The 17,843-nt window shown below is 43.8% G+C and overlaps 1 protein-coding gene across 9 annotated transcripts in view; it reads left to right on the top strand.

The window, feature by feature from the left end:
* HERC1 (HECT and RLD domain containing E3 ubiquitin protein ligase family member 1) overlaps window positions 1-17,084 on the top strand; it is a 475,564-nt gene extending 458,480 nt beyond the window's left edge. For all 9 annotated transcript variants that reach the window (XM_063926542.1, XM_063926546.1, XM_063926547.1 and 6 more), the window contains 7 exons: window positions 6,690-6,859; window positions 6,981-7,146; window positions 7,286-7,362; window positions 10,120-10,372; window positions 13,237-13,389; window positions 14,829-15,134; window positions 16,502-17,084. In XM_063926542.1, coding sequence (XP_063782612.1) covers window positions 6,690-6,859; window positions 6,981-7,146; window positions 7,286-7,362; window positions 10,120-10,372; window positions 13,237-13,389; window positions 14,829-15,134; window positions 16,502-16,687 — 1,311 coding nt within the window. In that variant the 3' untranslated portion in view covers window positions 16,688-17,084. The remainder of the gene's footprint in view (window positions 1-6,689; window positions 6,860-6,980; window positions 7,147-7,285; window positions 7,363-10,119; window positions 10,373-13,236; window positions 13,390-14,828; window positions 15,135-16,501) is intronic.
* The last annotated feature ends 759 nt before the right edge of the window (window positions 17,085-17,843 follow it).

The raw sequence follows: 17,843 nt of genomic DNA, 5'->3' as shown, positions 1-17,843 counted from the left end.
ACGCCAGATGAAATTTCCATTCTACTGACAGTGCGTCTACAAGGACCGCTCTGGGATCCTTTGTTCTCGATCCGTACTTCAGAACTTTGTTGTTTAGACGAGACGCCATGAGGTCTATCTCTGGTAGACCCCATCTGTTCACTATTGTCTGAAACACTTCTGGGTGTAATGCCCATTCGGTTTCCTGAATGGTGTGTCGACTGAGATAATCCGCTTCCCAGTTCAATAAACCTGGGACAAACACTGATGACAATGCTGGGAGATGGAGTTCTGCCCATCTTAGAATGGGAGTTACTTCCTCCATCAATCTTTTGCTGTGGGTTCCTCCTTGATGATTGAGGTACGCTACTGCTGTCGCATTGTCTGAGCGAATCTGGACCGGTCTTCCTTGCAGACTGTTCTTGGCCTGAACTAGAGCCATATAAATGGCCCTTATTTCCAACAGATTTATTGGCAGGCGATTTTCCCTTGCGGTCCATTTTCCCTGGAACCAAAGGCTTCCGAATACCGCACCCCAGCCTTGCAGACTAGCATCTGTTGTCAGGACTTGCCATTCTTTTATCCAAAAGGGTCTCCCCTTGTTTAAATGGTCTGTCTGTAGCCACCACGCTAGAGACCTTTTTACGTTTACTGGAAACTTTATCATCTGCTTTTTATCGTCTGATGATTTCCGTTCCATTTGGTCAGAATAAGGTGCTGGAATGGTCTGGAGTGGAATTGCGCATATTCCACCATGTCGAAGGTTGATACCATCAGACCCAACAGTCGCATTCCTGCATGGACTGACATCGTCTGGGCGTGCAACGCTTCCTGAGTCATGACCTGCACCTTGACTATCTTTTTCTCTGGTAAGAGAACTTTCTGTAGGTCTGAATCCAATATGGCCCCCAAATGGACCATCCGCTGTGACGGATTCAGAGACGACTTTTCCCAATTTATGAGCCACCCGTGTCTCTGTAAACAAACTATTGTCTGTTGAAGATGGCTCAGAAGTAACTCCTGCGAATGTGCTCGGATTTACAGGTCGTCGAGGTAAGGGAATATTCTTATTCCTTGCTTGCGGAGATAATATGCCATAACCACCATAATCTTGGTAAACACCCTGGGTGCTGTTGCTAGCCCGAAGGGCAAGACTTGGAACTGAAAATGTTCCTGGAGGATGGCAAACCTGAGATAACACTGATGCTATAGGCACATGTAGGTAAGCATCCCGTACATCCAGAGATACCATGTAATCTCCCGCTTCCATAGCTAACATTATGGAGCGTAATGTCTCCATGTGGAACCTTGGGATCCAAAAGTATTTGTTTAACATCTTCAGATTGAGAATTGGTCGAAATGACCCATTTGGCTTCTGGATCAGAAATAGATTGGAGTAAAACCCCTGTCCCCTTTGTGATGGAGGTACTGGGACAATCACACCTGACTGCAGTCATTTTTGGACTGCTTCTTGCAGGGCATTGGCCTTTGACTCTATACGAGACGGGCTAGTGCAAAAAAATCTTTGAGGAGGCTGCCTCCTGAATGGGAACCCATACCCCTGAGATGACACCTTCTGCACCCAAGCTTCTGTCGTCGACTGTAGCCAAATGTGTGCAAAATGAAGGAGTCGGCCCCCAACCTTGGAATCCTTCAGGCGGAGGCCCGTCTCTTCAGGCTGATGGTTTCTGTTCAAGCTTGGAAGCTGACTTTCTGCTAGCCCATTGCTTCCTACCCCTGGCCGATCTATTGGACTGGGGCTGCTAAGACTCCTCTTTAGCTTTTCTCTCTTGTGTAGTCTGCCACATAGACGCATCTGTCTTAGTCTTACCTGTCCCTTGGTTACTTGTAGAGGCTACTGGAACCAAGCCGTAGGAAGGGAGCTGCATGTATGGGTTAATAGTGTAACCTAACCCTTGAGGCGGTGCTACCGGAGTTAACCTGTCCGCTATTGAAGACAAAGTCTTTGTGAACATATTCCATGGTGGCTCTGTTGGTTGTTGAACCAAATCCTGTTTTTTACTTTGCTGAAAAGCAAAACGGTTTGCACACAACCCCTCATAAGTGACCAATTGGTCCATACCAATTAACCCTGTCTTACAAGATAAGCATGTTAGGGATGTAGGAGTGCCTGATAAATTCTCCTCGTCACTTTTGCCGCTCAAAGACATGGTAATAATCTGTTATTGACTACACAATTTGTGACTGAAAATCACCTATATATGAATATATAGAAGTGAGAACAATCTGCCCACAACCGTGCACCTGATTTGAAGGTCAGAACAGGACTGACAACATAGAAAAGTCAGCACACATACTAGCAGTCAGTCACATGTTAAGGCATTAGACATTGTCATATGAGAATACAACCCCCATAACAACTTACCAGTAAGTAAGAAAATTGTACTTCTGTTTAACTGGTTCTTTTTTAAACATAACATGCAGAAAACACAGTAATATACAGATCTCATATGCAATATGTACTAAAAATTAACAATTCATACTAACAAGTAGAGAGAATTTTTAGTACTGTACACCCTTCCTCCGTAGAGCGGGATACAGGGAGACTCACCACACTTCCATATCCAAGCAAATGCGCTCGTAAGACGCTGAGTGGATTCAGACGCTACTGATGTACACTACCGCTCCTGATAACTGATAATGGACACAGTTGCTCACTGACGGACACGGACACTCAGTGACTTCCACGTGTATGCAGACGCTAAGGCCTGCGACTCGGTCTAGGCAGGATCTCTAGTGTACACAACTGCAGCGTCTAAGCTGCGACCGAGTACCCTCGTGGTAGCGTCTGAGACGGAAGTGAGGTCATTCAGTTCATGGACGGGAGATGCGCGGAAACTGGTCATGAACTCGGAGGACGGGCGGCCAGGAGAGCGTCTGAATCCCCCTGTTGACTTAAACTCTAAGGATCGCGGCCTCTACCTAGTCTGGCGCCTATGATCCCCAGAGCGTAGCGCTGTCGCACTCGAGATGTTCGGCGCATCAACACACTGTTTGTAGTCTCCACCAATACAGTGTAGCTGTGTCCGGACCCCCCTAGTAAGAGGAAATCCATAGACTTACCTTCCCCCCATGCTCCGGCCACAGCCTGGTTACGTCTGCTGGACCTGCTAGAACATCCGACACAGACGCCCGTCGATACAGCACTGTACCGCGAAGGTAAGCGTTGTTGCGACCCGGTGGGGAGTTGTTGGAGCGACTCTTTCCCGTATGTGTTTAAGACGCTAAGAAAAGTCGCTCAAAAAAAAAACATAGTAAGTCTATAAAAATAAAATAATAAAAGCTTCAGGCTGCTTTATCTACAGCAGCCCTGTGACCATGGTCCGGCTTCCTGCCGCACCAAGCAAAAAACTGATTTGACTGAGTCAGTGGGCGGGATTATATGGTGAAGCCCCGATGCATCCTGGGAGGCCAGAAAGCTTGTGACCGTGTTGGTGCCATTTCCGCTGTCGCTCAACCATATCCCAATGTTATCCTGTGGATAATCCTGTGGACCCAGCCAGAGAAATCCAGGTTTCATATCAACCAGTGATCGTGGTCCCTTCCAGGTTCCGGGTTCTTCCCCAGAGCAGGTCTCCTTGGATGTTGTGAGGACCCTCCGGATTTATGTGGACAGGACGAGATCTCCGTAAAATGTATTCTCTTTTTTGTCCTGTATGACTTTAACAAACTGGGCTGGCCAGATACCTAGCAGACTTTGGACTGATTGCTCTATTTGACGATCAGCCAGGCTTATTCTGCCGTGGACCTTCTTGACCATGCCATGGTGCAGGCTCATTCCACCCGGTCAGTGGGAACTTCTTGGGCATCTAGCCGTGTTGCCTCTGCATAGCAGCTTTGTAAAGCGTCCACGTGGTCCCCTGCCCATACTTTTATCAAGTTCTATTCTTTTGACACCTTTGCCTCTGTGGACGTGGCGTTTGGGCAAAGGGTTCTCTGCGAAGCTCAGGAGCATTCCCTTCCATGGGGGACGGCTTTGGGATGTCTAAAGCTTGTGTCCCTGATGGATGAACGTGAAAAGGAGATTTATGTTCTTACCTGTTTTCTTGGAATCCATAGGGACACATGGCGCCCATCCTGATGCATCTGGCTGGTGGGGTTTTGCACCGATACCGGTCCCCCTTTTCACCTCACTGTGCTTTGATCTAAGTATGTTCCGGTATTCTTTCTCCTTCCACTCACTCCTTACCTTGGACTTGTTAACTTAACTGGATGCCTGAAGCTAGGGGCGGGGTATAGGGATGAAGGAGCCTAGGAGAAAGTACCGTATATACTCGAGTATAAGCCGACTTTTTCAGCACGTTTTTGTGTGCTGAAAAAGCCCCCTCGGCTTATACTCGAGTCAGTGGAAGGAGGGACACGGAGGGCACAGCGCGCGGCTCTCCTGTGTCCCTCCTGCGTCTCCGTCTCCGGCGGCGTGTGTGTGTTAAATGAACTGCCCGTTCGTGAGCTCTGATTGGCTCACGAACCGGCACTTCATTTAACACACACACACGCCGCCGGAGACGGAGATGCAAGAGGGACACAGGAGAGCCGCGCGCTGTGCCCTCCGTGTCCCTCCTTCAGAAGACAACGCGGGAGCGATGGAGGGTAAGTACCCTTCCTGGCACTGTGGGGCATATCTGGCAGCATGAGGGCATATCTGGCATATCTGGCAGCATGAGGGCACATCTGGCACTGTGGGGCATATCTGACATATCTGGCAGCATGAGGGCACATCTGGCACTGTGCGGCATATCTGGCATATCAGGCAGCATGAGGGCACATCTGGCACTGTGGGGCATATCTGACATATCTGGCAGCATGAGGACACATCTGGCACTGTGGGGCATATCTGGCAGCATGAGGGCACATCTGGCACTGTGGGGCACATCTGGCACTGTGGGGCACATCTGGCACTGTGGGGCATATCTAGCACTGTGGGGCATATCTGGCAGCATGAGGGCACATCTGGCACTGTGGGGCATATCTGGCAATGTGGGGCATATCTGGCAGCATGAGTGCATATCTGGCACTGTGGGGCATATCTGGCAGCATGAGGGCACATCTGGCATATCTGGCAGCATGAGGGCATATCTGGCACTGTGGGGCATATCTGGCAGCATGAGGGCATATCTGGCACTGTGGGGCATATCTGGCAGCATGAGGGCATATCTGGCATTGTGGGGCATATCTGGCAGTATGAGGGCTGTGTACGGCTAGAGCTGCATTTCCCACCCTAGGCTTATACTCGAGTCAATTAGTTTTCCCAGGTTTTTGTGGTAAAATTAGGTGCCTCGGCTTATATTCGGGTCGACTTATACTCGAGTATATACGGTACTTAATTATTTGGTGCCCAGACTCCAAGCTCACCCACCTATACTCTGTGTCTAAAGCCCATGTCCCCTGTGGTTTCCAAGAAATGTATTTAACAGGTAAGAACATAAATCTCCTTTTCCTCTAGTAAACACTATTGGGGGAAAAAGTAAAGTGAATTTATGAAACTAATTGTTTATAATCTGGACTAAAAACATATTTTTTTTCTTTTTAGTCCGCAAAAATGAATGTTAAATAAAAATCATCTTTAACCATATTTACTGAGAATAAAGCTGAATTTTCATAGAGAAACAAGTTAAACTTTCAGGCCAATGATCAAGTCATTAATACTGTTAATATGTTTATGTAAATTAAGCAGAAAGTAAATAGTAAAATCTCTTTTGAACTGCAATGCTGACTTGTGATCTGTTTACTTAGGTGCAGGTGGTTTGGGAAGCACCTGGATTGCAAATAACCTTTGTACATTTCTAACTTCCCTGTATTTATTCATGGTGTACTAAGATAATTAAATTATGATTTGGGTCCATAACACAAGACCTTGTATAACCAGTGCACTTGCTTTGTTAAAAGACTAATTATACATATTTTTATTTTAAGAATTCATTTGTTTTTTGTTTGTTTTTTTCTAAATAAGTGTTGCATTTTTGTCCGTTTTGATAATCTGAGCTCACAACAATATCTTTTTACCAGCACTCTGAAGGGGATATGTAACAAGCCTTGGAGAGAGATAAAGGTGAAATAGATTAAAAAAAAAAACCAGCTCCTGTAATTTTTCACACAGTTAGGAGCTTGTTGGTTGGTACTTTCTCTCCATCCACGTCCCAAAGCACCAATAACCTTCTAAGTGTCATATCAATCACTGGGCCAGATGTATTAAGCCTGAAGAAGTGATAAAGCAGTGATAAGTGTAAGGTGATAATGCACCAGCCAATTAGCTCCTAACTGTAAATTTACATATTGGAGCTGATTGGCTGGTGCGTTATCACCTTGTTCTTATCACTGCTTTATCACCTCTCCAAGCTTAATACATCTGCCCCACAGTGCTAGATAAATGACTTTGAGAAACTCCTCCATTTTATCTCTTTCCAAGGTTTGATACATCTCCCCTAAGAGTTTCACTTATCCCCAACAATCTTTAGTGTTTCACTTATTTTCTCTTAGCATATTTATCTTCTCAGCACATGTTTTATTTTAGTGTTATATTCTGCTGAATATTCATAACAAAGATAAAAATTCCTAAATAAGTACTTTAGCATCTTTTATTTGGTCTCTGTTCTTCTCCAGTGAAATGTTATTCCTCTTTGCCTTTTATATTTATTGTTACTGTATGTAAGCATAACACTATAGTGCTTATTAAGCATTTTACTTTCCAGAGTAGTACATCCCATTACAATGCAGGAACATGGGGCATCGTGCAGGGTCAGCTTAGGCCTCTACTGGCCCCCAGAGTTTATACACTTCCCATGGTCCGATCTATCGGGAAAACGATGGTTCAGGGAAAGAACTATGGACCTCAAATTACTGTAAAGAGGATCTCCACCAGGTTTGTGATATTACTATTTTCCTATCACAAAATCCTATAACCCGTACTCTGTCCTCCGCCTAGCATTCTGCTCCTGTCTCTCTCATCCACCCTTAATCTCCTGTCATTGTTTTCCTCACAGGGGTCGAAAGTGTAAACCTATTTTCGTGCAGATTGCCCGCCAGGTAGTGAAGCTGAATGCTTCTGACTTGAGGCTCCCATCACGGGCCTGGAAAGTGAAGCTGGTGGGTGAAGGAGCAGATGATGCTGGAGGAGTGTTTGATGATACAATCACTGAGATGTGCCAGGTGAGCATATCAGCATGGACTCATTATTTGTTTCATTCAGATTACATTAAATATAAACAGTTGATTATGAACAAAGCTCAAGAAAACTCAGCCTGTTAATCCTTTCCTATAACCATTGTTTTCTTCTGCCATTCACTAGGAGCTGGAAACAGGAGTAGTTGATCTCTTTATTCCATCACCAAATGCAACTGCTGAAGTGGGTTATAACAGGGACAGGTACAGTGCTCACCATCTACGTTTCATTTAATGGTATTCGTAAATCTTTTTTCATTTAAGCTGGCATTGCTTACCATATGCATGAAGAGCTGGATACATAGCAAATGACTTATGTCTATGGATGAATAAATACAGTACATTCATGGCTTAGTCTACCATCCATGGGGGGCAGCTTTTCCATGGCATCAGTGTGGATCAATAGGAAAAAAGAAAAAAAGATGTTTTTGGTACTTACCCGGTAAATCAGTTTCTCAGATTCCTGCATCCCCTCCCTCCGATCATTGGCTGAGTTAGCCAGAGTGGCTTTGCTCGTGGTTTCTCAGTAGCATTTTTCCTTTAATTTAACTGCTCCTTGGGGCTTTCTTCATTTAACTATAGAGGTATGTTGCTGAGGAGCTGTAAAGGAGATATTAAGTTTCTGTTAGTTGTTAACTCCTAAGTGTCCAGGTCCTGCGCCATCGGTACATCGCCATGGTAGCAGTGTCCCGCAATAGGAATAAAAGAAATAGATGTAATGGTAAGTACCAAAAATCCTCTTGTACTATTCTCACTAGCACAGTCTTGTACTACAAGTATTGTGAACACACACATGCATAATTCACCAAATCATAGTTATAAAGCAAAGATTAGGTATGAGTTATGCTGGCCACACAGGCTGCAATAATACTGCTGATATAGCAGTCGCTCTTATATCTCAGTGTGTGACCCAAAAACAACCACGTTGCCAATCGCACAAATGTTATCGCATTACAGTCAGATAAGTTGTTATAGTCAGGTTTTAGAACACCATTTTGCGCCTGTGTGTGCACTTGTGGTGTTTTCACAGGCATAACCTAAGGGACCTGGCAGATTTGTCCAAGGGCAGAGCAGCCAGATCTCATCCAGGTTGGCCACCTGCATATCAACAAATCTGCTTAAAGTTTATTAATACATTTGGATGCAAAAGGTTGTTTTGTTGAGGCATGTGGCCCCTACTTCTGTTCAGTGCTTTTTGTAATTGTATTTTCACTAATCTTGTTCTCCTACAGCAAGTATTTCCTTTTAAATCTGCTGGATTGTTTGGTTTTGCTCTGTTTTTTAAGTAACTAATGACATTTTTTAAAATGCTTGATTTAATAGGTTTTATGTTAGTTGCTACATTATTGGGTCTATTTAATTCTAGTCAGAACTGCCGTCTAGTCAGAAAGACGACAGTTTCTGACTTTTTTTTAGGTCGAATTATGACCTGACCTATTCAAAGGGGCTGCAGTTTTTCTGACTTGTCGGCAATTCCGGCTTGTTGCAAAAACACGTGGATCGGCGGACTAGCCGCAGATCCACCTATTTTGCTGTATTTGCAGCCAAATCCCAACAGGTTTTTGGTCCGTTTTCGACAATGTTAATCCAACTTTAAAAAAAAGGCTGATTGACGTTGTCGGAAACGGCAAAAACCTGTCAGATTTGGCCTCAAATTGAATACTGAATTGTCTGATCCTTTCCGTTGAAACGGATCCGACATCAATTGAATAGACCCCTATATCAGTTTGTTTTTTAGTTAGTTGTGTAAACATATACGAGGTGTGGCTATAAAAAAACGAGACTAGACTGTACAAAATAAAACATACTTGCACAGACATACACATAGCATTAGAATAAGTTTTGGTTTTTCTGTGCGTGGTAAAAAGTAATTGTTAATTTGGACAAAACGCCAACTTAATCTTTCCGTATGCTAACCGTCGTGCACGTGTGTTTGAGTGGCACAAAAGATTTGTGATGGTCGCGAGGATGATGAACGTCTCTGAAGACTTTGCACATAAAAAACAAATGCAAATGTGAAAAAAAAAATGAGACAATTGTTCGAATTGGCTGGCGACTCAGCATCTGAATTGAAGTAGAAATGGTAAGCATCGGCAAAGAAACTGTTAAGCAAGTTTTGCATCAAGATCCTAACATGACAAAAGTTTGTGCTAAGATGGCTCTAAGACTTCTCAACGCCTAGCAGAAAAAAATTGTACAGACATTTTAGAAGAAATGAAAGCGAATTTGCATTTTTTTAGATAAAGTTATTACCTGTGATGAACGTAAATCTTCCAGTACGAAGATGCATGCACTGAAAAACACCATCCTCACCAAGAATGAAGAAAGCATGTCAAAGCAAATCCAAATTCAAAGCCATGATGTTTTCTTTGATATCAAGGGTGTTATTTTGGCAGACAATGTACCAGAAGGCACAACAGTGAACCAACATAACTGCAAAAATGTTGTAGAAACTTTGCAGTAAAGAATCAGAAGGTAGAGGCCAGAGTTGTGGAAAAATGGTTTCATTCTCCACCAGGTCTACGCACCAACCCACACAGCTGTCTCTGTGAAGCAGTTTTTGGCCATGAAACAGATTGCAGTGCTAGAATACCCTCCATACTCGCCAGACCTAGCACCGTGTGACTTCTTTCTTTTCCCTAAAGTTATTTATACTTAAGGGAACCCCTGTTGCATCAGTTACTGCGGTAAAGAAGAAAACGATGGAGCTCTTGAGACAGCTGACATATAATGAACAACAGCACTGCTTTGACCAATGGAAATAAAAATGCAGCAGTGTGTGTATGCAGAAGGGGAGTACATAGAAGGGGAATGGAGTGAAAATGTACTCAATATAATTAAATATAAATTATAGCATCACTCTTGTTATGTTTATGCAACTAGCAGTATTTGTTTACATGGCATACTAGAGCTGAACATGTGGTGGGTTGTGTTTAATGCAGCCAATGTGTCTTCCTGCAGGTTCTTATTTAACCCCTCTGCTGGGCTGGACGAGCACCTTATGCAGTTCAAGTTCCTGGGCATCCTTATGGGTGTGGCTATCCGTACCAAAAAGCCACTTGATCTGCACTTGGCCCCTCTGGTCTGGAAGCAGCTGTGCTGTATCCCACTGACATTAGAAGATCTGGAGGAGGTGGATCTGTTGTATGTGCAGACTCTCAATAGCATTCTTCACATTGAAGACAGTGGCATCACCGAGGAAACCTTCCATGAGGTACAAGCTAGACTGAGCCCTGCTCCTTCAGGAGGCAATGGCCAAATCAGTCATATGTTTATAGCTAGTGTTCTAGTACATGGAGAAGAAATAAGTGTTCTAATAACAGTCTGTGAATGTGTTGCAGGCAATTTATCCAGGTATTACGTACACCTGTTTTGGAGAATGCTATATTCCTCTTTTATAATCATATTGTGGTTGTATGACAGAGAGTTGGTTCCTGCCCATTCACATGTCTTTTTCACTGATGCCCTGTGTGCACATAGCACTGCATGCTGGAGCAATTGTCTACCTTTATTGGCCGCCATTTTTTTTTATCACCTCATAGTCATATGCTGACCATATCAACATACATTACCGATCAAATAATTTGCATAGATGGAAACCGTTTAGTATTATGTTTTATCTATTAAAGTGTCTACTATACATGGGAGCAGTTTGACCAGACGGTATCCCTATTATGTATTTTAATAAATGAATTACCTTTATGAGGACTTGTGCTCGGCCAAAAAACAAAAGTGCTTTTACCATTACCAATTTATCAGACATTTCATTTTATTTTCTAATCTGTGCTTCGAACATTACAGTAATAATAGGATTAGTTGCGGAGGAACAGAGCACCTTGTTTACTGCACATCCGTTCTTGTAAATATCCCTTCCATCGCTTATTAATTGCAGTCAGGTATTATTTGTTATTGGAGTACAGTATTTTCTCTTCCATCTGATTGAGCTCACTATGCCATGGGCATATAGTGCTTTCTACACAGGACAGGTAACTAGTGATTTTGGATTTAGTTTACACTAATTGGATTCCTACAGCTTCGGCCCATATTGATCCTTAAGACTCCTTTCTTATATTCAGTTTGTACAGATTTAAGATGTAGTCTTTAAAATCCATCATCAACAGCATGGGACGAGTTCATGGCATTTATGCATGTCAAAGATGTGGGTTTGCATGTCTCAATCGTAGAAGGTCACCAATGTCTTCTCAGATTTGTGGTTTACTGTGGGCTCTGCCTTTAGATTTATAGACAACCTTTCCAGTCTTCCTGAAAGTTAAGGTTGTCATGGAGGCTCCTGTGAGGTCCAAAGGTGTGGTGATTATTCCTTATCTGAAAGATCTTTAAATAATGTTCCGAGTTCATTACCAGTTGATGGCACGGACACTGAAATCACATGGTAGGATTAACAACTGCCAGAAATACAATCTGGTCCCTTCCATGCTGAAGAGAAACATTCCTCCGCTGCTGCTCTCAGAGGGACCGGAAAGGTCCCACTGCTACACTGCACTCTACCTCAGTGTGTGTTGTGCTGCCGATCACTGCTGATCGGTCAGCACGGCAGGATCAACCCCAGCAGCTGCAAACATTAGCAGCTGCTGGGGAAGTATGAATTAACCCGCCGAAGCCACCACTGTGTGCCTGGTGGCTTTGCCGGAGGGTAAATGAAAAGTCGGAATGGTCGCAATTTTCCGATGGTGTCGATCGATGTTCCGATGTTTGGGGGGAAACTTATTTTTTCAAAATCTCAACAAAAAAAACTACAATCATTTTGGATAACATTAAATACATGTTCTTCACCTATTTCATTTATTTAGAAAAAAACTTACCATTTCGGGGGGAAAAACTGGACTTTTCGTTATTTTTAGGGCGAATGGGGATTTGCCCTATTTAATAGTAGGTCCATTTTTTAACCTAGACGAAAAATTCAGCAGGAGCGAAAAACATGTTGATTGACGAATCCATGTGTTTTCTCACCTGCGCTGGCAAAAACAGCCACGTTTTTGAGGCATTTTTCGCCAATGCCTTTTCACACAAAAGTGTGTAATAAAGTTGTACTTGTCACGGTGTGTGTGTCCTGTTTTTATTTGGGTATTTTTTTCCCAGTAGAACTACAGGTACCAGCGGGCCCGTTTTTCTCCCGCATGCTGGTACTTGTGGTTCTCCAAGTACCAGCTTGCTGGGACTTGTAGTACTGCTGGAAAAAACAATATTCTTTTCATTTTACTCAAGGCTATCAGCCTCCCATCCGCAGCCATTGGATGGGGGGGACAGCCTCGGGCTTCACCCCTGGCCCTTGGGTGGCTGGGGGGGGGGGGACCCCTTGATTGAAGGGGTCCCCACTCCCCCAGGGTACCCCGGCCAGGGGTGACTAGTTGGATATTTAATGCCACGGCCGCAGGGCACTGTATAAAAGTGACCCCCGGCTGTGGCATTATCTGTCCAGCTAGTGGAGCCCGATGCTGGTGTAAAAAATACGGGGGACCCCTGCTCGTTTTGTCCCCCGTATTTTTTGCACCAGGCGCAGAGCCCGGTGCTGGTTTTAAAAATACGGGGGATCCATGCCCAATTTTTCTCCGCATTTTTAGAACCAGGACCAGCTCGAAGAGCCCGAGGCTGGTTATGCTTTGGAGGGGGGATCCCGCGCCATTTTTTTTTTTTCGTTTTTTTCCCGTTTTTTAAAATCGCGGCAAAATCCGTCAAATCGGCCGATTTTCACCCGCGGGACTGTCGAATCCGTTTTGCATTGAATATGGTGAATTCCAGCAGCCACCTGCCGGAATTCACCTGTCGAATTGTGTCGAATTTAAAAACGGCGATAATTTGCCGCGATTCGCCGTGAATTGCATATACCCCTTTATGTCCCCAGGGTCCATTCCCCAATGGATTTAAATAAAATGATTTCAGCTCGGCATATAAATCTACTATGCAGCAGTACATGGTGCAAAGCACCCTTATACGAACTTGTTTATCCCATACTGTGTGGTGAGGCTTCAGAGTTGGTACACTGCTCACCCAGCAGATACATTCTAATACAAAGAAAATTGTAGTTACAGTACTGTTGTATTATTTGCCTCATTTCAGATGATTCCCCTTGATTCCTTTGTGGGTCAAAGTGCTGATGGAAAAATGGTGCCCATTATCCCTGGAGGAAATAGCATCCCGCTGACTTTCTCTAACCGCAAGGAATATGTGGAGAGAGCAATAGATTACAGACTGCATGAGATGGACCGACAGGTGAGAGGACACCCAAAGTGCAGACGCTATGATTTCATAATATACATTTTAATGTATATAATAGTATGCTTAGAATTTCAACCCTTTTCAAAGGAAATAAAGAATATATATTCCTGTTTCACACTAGAACTGCTCATTGTCAGAGCTTTGTTTCACATAAAAGGTTCTGCTAAATTGCCAGAATGTATTTTGCAATATTGGTTCATGTCCATCTTGTTCTAAGTTTGGGAACCCCCTGGTATACACAATACAGAGTAGACTGATAGGATAAATTAAAGAGGATGTAGGTCAAAAGTTGACGATAATATCAACAGTTGTGATGTCAACAGGCAACCTGTCCACATTAGTGTTATGCTGCAGGGGGGAGGGTCATGGTTAGGCTGCAAGGTTTAGGGTTGGGGATAGCTTAGAATTACTTACCAGAGGATTGGGGGTCTGATCCGGAAGTGACTATCACATGACCATCGGGACCCAGAAGACTCCTCTGCAGCCGCAAGGAGCAGGTAAGTCACTGCTGGGCCACCAGGAAGAATGTCAACATTATAACATGTACAAATGTCAACATTATGACTGTTGACATTGCATACTTAACCTGATTAAAGAGACCATTATGGTGGAGGAAGTTGAAAATGTTATTAATGATTTTTAGTAATGATCACATGATTACAAATTGGCAAGAGAAATAAAGCGTTTAATTGAGAGTTGAGAGATTCATTTATTAGCCACCATCTGATTAGGGACCACCTTTTTGGATGTCTGCTACTGAATCAATGGTCGTACAACCGGATGGTCTTCAGTATGCCGAATGTCGGGATCCCGGCGCACAGTATACCGGCGCTGGGATCCCGACACCCGGCATACCGACAGATATTCTCCCTCGTGGGGGTCCACGAACCCCTGGAGGGAGAATAAATAGCGTGCCGCGCCCGCAAGGGGCTCCTTTGCGCTCGCCACACTGTCGGTATGCCGGCGGTCGGGCTCCCGGCGCCGGTATGCTGGTCGCCGGTAGCCCGACCGCAGGCATACCATACTACACCGTTACAACCGGTACCCCATGAGCAGATTTCTTACATTTTATCATAAAGGGTATGCCTCTAGAAACATACACCACTGTGTAGCATCAAGTTTCTACCTACAGCCTCTGTAAATTCTTCTGAATTCCAGTCCCCGAGCACCCTTCTTTTTACAAATTGTGACCATCAACTTGTGTTCAGGATTAAGGTACAGTAATGGAAGATTAGTCCCACCCAGGTTAAGCATTGAAATTGATCCTCTTTCCCTGTCCCAAGGTTTCACTGTGCTGTGTCTCTGCATGTGGCTGCCTGAACAGGAAGAAATATTCTAGTCCCTGTAGCAACAGAAAAGGAGTGTCAGATTTTCAGCGTAGATTGATTTCTAAAGTCTAACAGATATTAATGAACCTTTTCTGTGCTGTTCAGGTAGCAGCTGTTCGGGAGGGTATGTCATGGATTGTTCCAGTTCCCCTGCTCTCGCTCCTCACTGCCAGACAACTAGAACAGATGGTATGTGGGATGCCAGAGATCTCTGTAGAAGTCCTGAAGAAGGTGGTGCGGTACAGAGAAGTGGATGAACAACATCAGCTGGTACAGTGGTTCTGGCAGACACTGGATGAATTTTCTAACGAGGAGCGGGTCCTGTTTATGAGATTCGTTTCTGGCAGATCTCGGCTTCCAGCTAACACTGCAGACATCTCGCAGCGCTTCCAGATCATGAAGGTTGATAGGGTAAGTGGGTTTTCATTTGGTCCTTTTAATCATAAGTGCAGTTTTTAATAACTAGATCAGTTAAATACTTATGGGAAAATATATTCTCTGGTTCCACAGTAATCTCGCGGTAATATAAACTGATGGTAAGGCAATGTCTTAACAAAAGCATCTCTGACCTGGAGTTGCTGAGCGGTTCCTTACCGAAACTGGCTTTACCAGTCCGAGAGAGAAACTTGGCATCTACAGTATATTAAATGTGTTGCTCAGCTGCATGCTTGGTGATGGGTAAAGCACAGTAAAGACTTTGCTGAGAGGGCCTTTTTCCCAAATCCGCTGCATTATATAGAGGCTATGGGGTATATGCAATTAGCGGCGAATCGCAGCAATTTTTCGGCCATTTTTTAATTCGACCGTCGAATTCCGGCAAGTGGGTGCCGGAATTCAACATATTCAATAAAAAACGGATTCGACATTCCCGCTGTCGAAAAACGGCCGATTTGATGGATTTTGATCCGATTTTTGAAAAAACGGTAAAAAACCCGAAAAAAAATTGCGTGGGGTCCCCCCTCCAAAGCATAACCAGCCTCGGGCTCTTCGAGCCGGTCCTGGTTCTAAAAATCCGGGGGGGGAAATGACAGGGGATCCCCCATATTTTTAAAACCAGCACCGGGCTCTGCGCCTGGTGCTGGTGCAAAAAATACGGGGGACAAAAAGAGTAGGGGTCCCCCGTATTTTTCACACCAGCATCGGGCTCCACTAGCTGGACAGATAATGCCCCCGGATTTTTAGAACCAGGACCGGCTCGAAGAGCCCGAGGCTGGTTATGCTTTGGAGGGGGGACCCCACGCAATTTTTTTTCGGGTTTTTACCATTCCATTTAAAAAAAAAAAATAATAATATTTTTAAAAGTATATAAATAATACTTGTGCCTCCAAAATAGACAAACCAAGTTACCTAATCCCTTCTAATATAAATAGATATGCTATTACCCAAAAAAAAAAAACAAAAAAAAAAACATGTTTTAAATTCTTTTTATTAGATTCCGCCACCAAAGTGTGGCGGATTGAAAATGACGAATTTACTGTCTAAAAGCACTGTTGTCGAATTTCCAAACTTCAATTGAATATACTTTTGGCGAATTGCCGCATTTGTACCATTGCAGAAATGTCGAATTTGACAAATGTTGAATTTCAAAAATTCGAATTTGGAAAGTCCGTTTTTTTGACGGAAAGTACTGAATTGCATTGTCGATTTTTTTTGGGGGGGCGAAAATGTCCCGTTTTTCGACATTTTCGGGAATTCGACCGCAATTGCATATACCCCTATGTGGGTTTTTTCCTTGCAATATTCTGTAACATTTACTGTTACTGCCCTTGTTCCCACAGCCTCACGACAGTCTGCCTACCTCACAGACCTGCTTTTTTCAACTCCGACTCCCTCCATATTCGAGTCAGCCAGTGATGGCCGAACGTCTGCGCTATGCAATCAACAACTGCCGATCCATTGACATGGACAATTATATGCTGTCCCGCAATGTGGATAATGCTGAGGGATCAGACACAGACTACTAACTTCCACACTCGCTCTCCAGGGCTGAAGTTACACCAGGCATTTTACAGCACCTGCAATTTTTCTTTTAATAACCGGAAGAAAAAAACTTTTTATTTAATATCTCCTTACGTTATTGTAAATTTTGAATAAAGTGAACTCGCCCTTCCCTCACTGAAAAGAAATATAAGTTGCATGGAGAGCAGATTTTCTGTTAACGGACAGGGTAAGAGGCCAGGGGTGGGTGAGGTTTCCCAGATGCCCCTGGCCAGTGCTGTACTTGAATATTGTACATTGGTGCACTGTTCACTCCAAGAACAGTTTTACATGATTATTCCTATTTTTTGGGGTTTGTTTTAATTTGGAAATTGCCTGAGCAGGACTAGTTATGCAGGAAAATAATAAAACAAACTGAAGGATTGTGTTGTTCTTGTCTTTAATAATTATATATAAATAATTAAGGGGGACATTTACTAAGCAGTGATAAGAGCGGAGAAGTGAGCCAGTGGAGAAGTTGCCGCATCAACCAATCAGCAGCTCTGTATAATTTTATAGTATGCAAATTATAGATGTTACTTCAGTGCTGATTGGTTGCCATGGGCACTTCTCCACTGGCTCTTATCCGCTCTTATCACTGCTTAGTAAATGTCCCCAAAAGAAAGGTAGATTATCTTCACCTAGGATATAACATTTTAATACTGATATGTATAGAAAACAGGAGGGGGAGGGGGGGGCTCACAAATTGTGATTCTAATGATTGTGAGTCACCAGTCACCTAGGAGATTGTGCTGCCCTTTACCAAACGAGTATAATATATGACATAACCAAAAAGGAGATTTATGGTAGACTTACGATGGTTAAATCTCTTTCTGCGAGGTACACTGGAATCCACAGGGAATACTTAGGGGTGTTGAGTTGGAACTTGATCTGAGGCACCAACAGGCTAAAGCTTTGACTGTAACCAGGATGCATTGCACCGCCTCCTCTATAACCCTGCCTCCAGGCACTGGAGCTCAGTTTCGTTAACCAGTCCAATGCAGTAGCAGGTAAAAGAGACGATAGATGTTAGTCACATAGAACTACATTCTCACGACAGGAGAACGAACTAGTGGCTAATGCCATACAAACCCAAAGAAGCTAAGTGCGTCAGGGTGGGCACCCTGTGGAAAACCAGTGTAC

Source organism: Pseudophryne corroboree, chromosome 6 (assembly GCF_028390025.1).
Source record: "Pseudophryne corroboree isolate aPseCor3 chromosome 6, aPseCor3.hap2, whole genome shotgun sequence".
NCBI classification, from domain to species: Eukaryota; Metazoa; Chordata; class Amphibia; order Anura; family Myobatrachidae; genus Pseudophryne; species Pseudophryne corroboree.
This window is presented reverse-complemented; position numbering and strand designations above follow the sequence as displayed.